Source organism: Limulus polyphemus, unplaced genomic scaffold (assembly GCF_000517525.1).
Source record: "Limulus polyphemus unplaced genomic scaffold, Limulus_polyphemus-2.1.2 Scaffold5366, whole genome shotgun sequence".
NCBI classification, from domain to species: domain Eukaryota; kingdom Metazoa; phylum Arthropoda; class Merostomata; order Xiphosura; family Limulidae; genus Limulus; species Limulus polyphemus.
The window spans coordinates 12616-14038 of NW_013670976.1; the positions used below are offsets into that span (position 1 = coordinate 12616).

The window sequence follows — 1423 nt, forward strand, 5'->3', positions numbered from 1 at the left end:
TTTATTTTCGTAAATGAATGAAAACAGAAAAAGTGATTAAACAGTGACCCTGTACTTTCAGTAATATCATATATAGCTATAAAAGAATGAATAATTTAATGCATAACAGCTTGTATTTTTTTTTTTTCTGTTTCAGAGAATGCTTTTGTGGGATTTCTTTGACCTTCATGATGATCAGATACTCTTCCACCTGGATCTTGAAGATGTTTTAGACTTATTTACAGATTCTGACGATGATTCAGAGTATAGTGATTTAGACGAGTAGAAAATTCTTGTTGGAGTGTTTAGATTTCGTTAATTTTGTAAGATATCTCACAGAACCATTGGTATTATCCGACATCTGTAGGGCTGTATCTATTAGGTAAACTATGTCACATAACAGTGGTTGTATCCATTCTCTTTATAACATCTATTCCAAAAGCCAGTTATTATTGACTAACAAAACATTTTCCCACGATATTAATGACGTTTTTATTGCTTTGAAATAGAAGAAAAATATCAGGCCTTTTCCTCATTGGCCTTCATTGTCAGAATTTTGTAAATTTTCAAACTTAAAAGAATTGCACTTTGCTTCAATTATGTTTAATATTTTTTCTTCTCTCGGTAATCCTTTTCTGCCACCTGGTGTTGTAAAAATAAATTATTTCAAAAACTGTTGAAAATGTAACTTTGTATGAAAAAGTTTTCTGCTCTCCTTTTTTTTATGCTTAAGTGAAAAAAAAATGTTTTGTTACAAAATTCCAGCTCTTAAAGAAAAAAAAGATTGTATAAAAAAATCTTAAAACTAGAAACAGAAAATTTAAATTGTTATATTTCCTAATCTAAAGATTTCAATACATTGTGTTTAATATTTCCTAAGTGTTTGCTTGGAGTAGAGTGAGTTTTACGCTGTTTTTGTGAAGTATTAAATGATTTAAATTGTTTTGTTTAAATTAATATACTCGGGTACTATTTCGGATCAAATGTTTGTACTAAACTTTCTCGAGCTACTTGATTAACGATAATTCTAGTCCTTTCATTGTGTGTTGTTCTTGTGTTACTGCAGTGGGTCCAGAAGTTTGCTTCTAACGATAACTTTCATCGATTGGGATCCGACAAATTAATAGACATGCCCTACCTGTTACTGGTTTGTAACTTTAAAATAAACCACTTGGTTTCAGAGGATCATCTCATACTTGTTTCATGAAATAAAATTCTGTTGTAAGACTCGAAGAATGCTAACAACGTTTATTAGTCGCCCACCGTTTGTTAATCATGTTTTCTCTTTTAATACCACGAACATTTCTTAAAGATATAAGGATACATAGATGACTTAAAAACATTTCTTAAAGATATAAGGATACATAGATGACTTAAAAACATTTCTTAAAGATATAAGGATACATAGATGACTTAAAAACATTTCTTAAAGATATAAGGATAC

General features: G+C 29.4%; 1 protein-coding gene across 3 annotated transcripts in view; it reads left to right on the forward strand.

Annotated features, from left to right (window-relative positions):
* LOC106472480 (E3 ubiquitin-protein ligase makorin-1-like) overlaps positions 1-1367 on the forward strand; it is a 12338-nt gene extending 10971 nt beyond the window's left edge. For 2 of the 3 annotated variants that reach the window (XR_002613474.1, XR_002613475.1), the window contains exon 5: positions 137-270. Coding sequence is in view for 1 of the 3 variants with exons in the window: in XM_013933135.2 (XP_013788589.1) it covers positions 137-265 (129 nt within the window). In the remaining 2 variants the exon portion in view is untranslated. Of the gene's footprint in view, positions 1-136 lie in introns of all 3 variants that reach the window. The other variant, XM_013933135.2, reaches the window with a different exon arrangement.
* Positions 1368-1423: the final 56 nt, after the last annotated feature.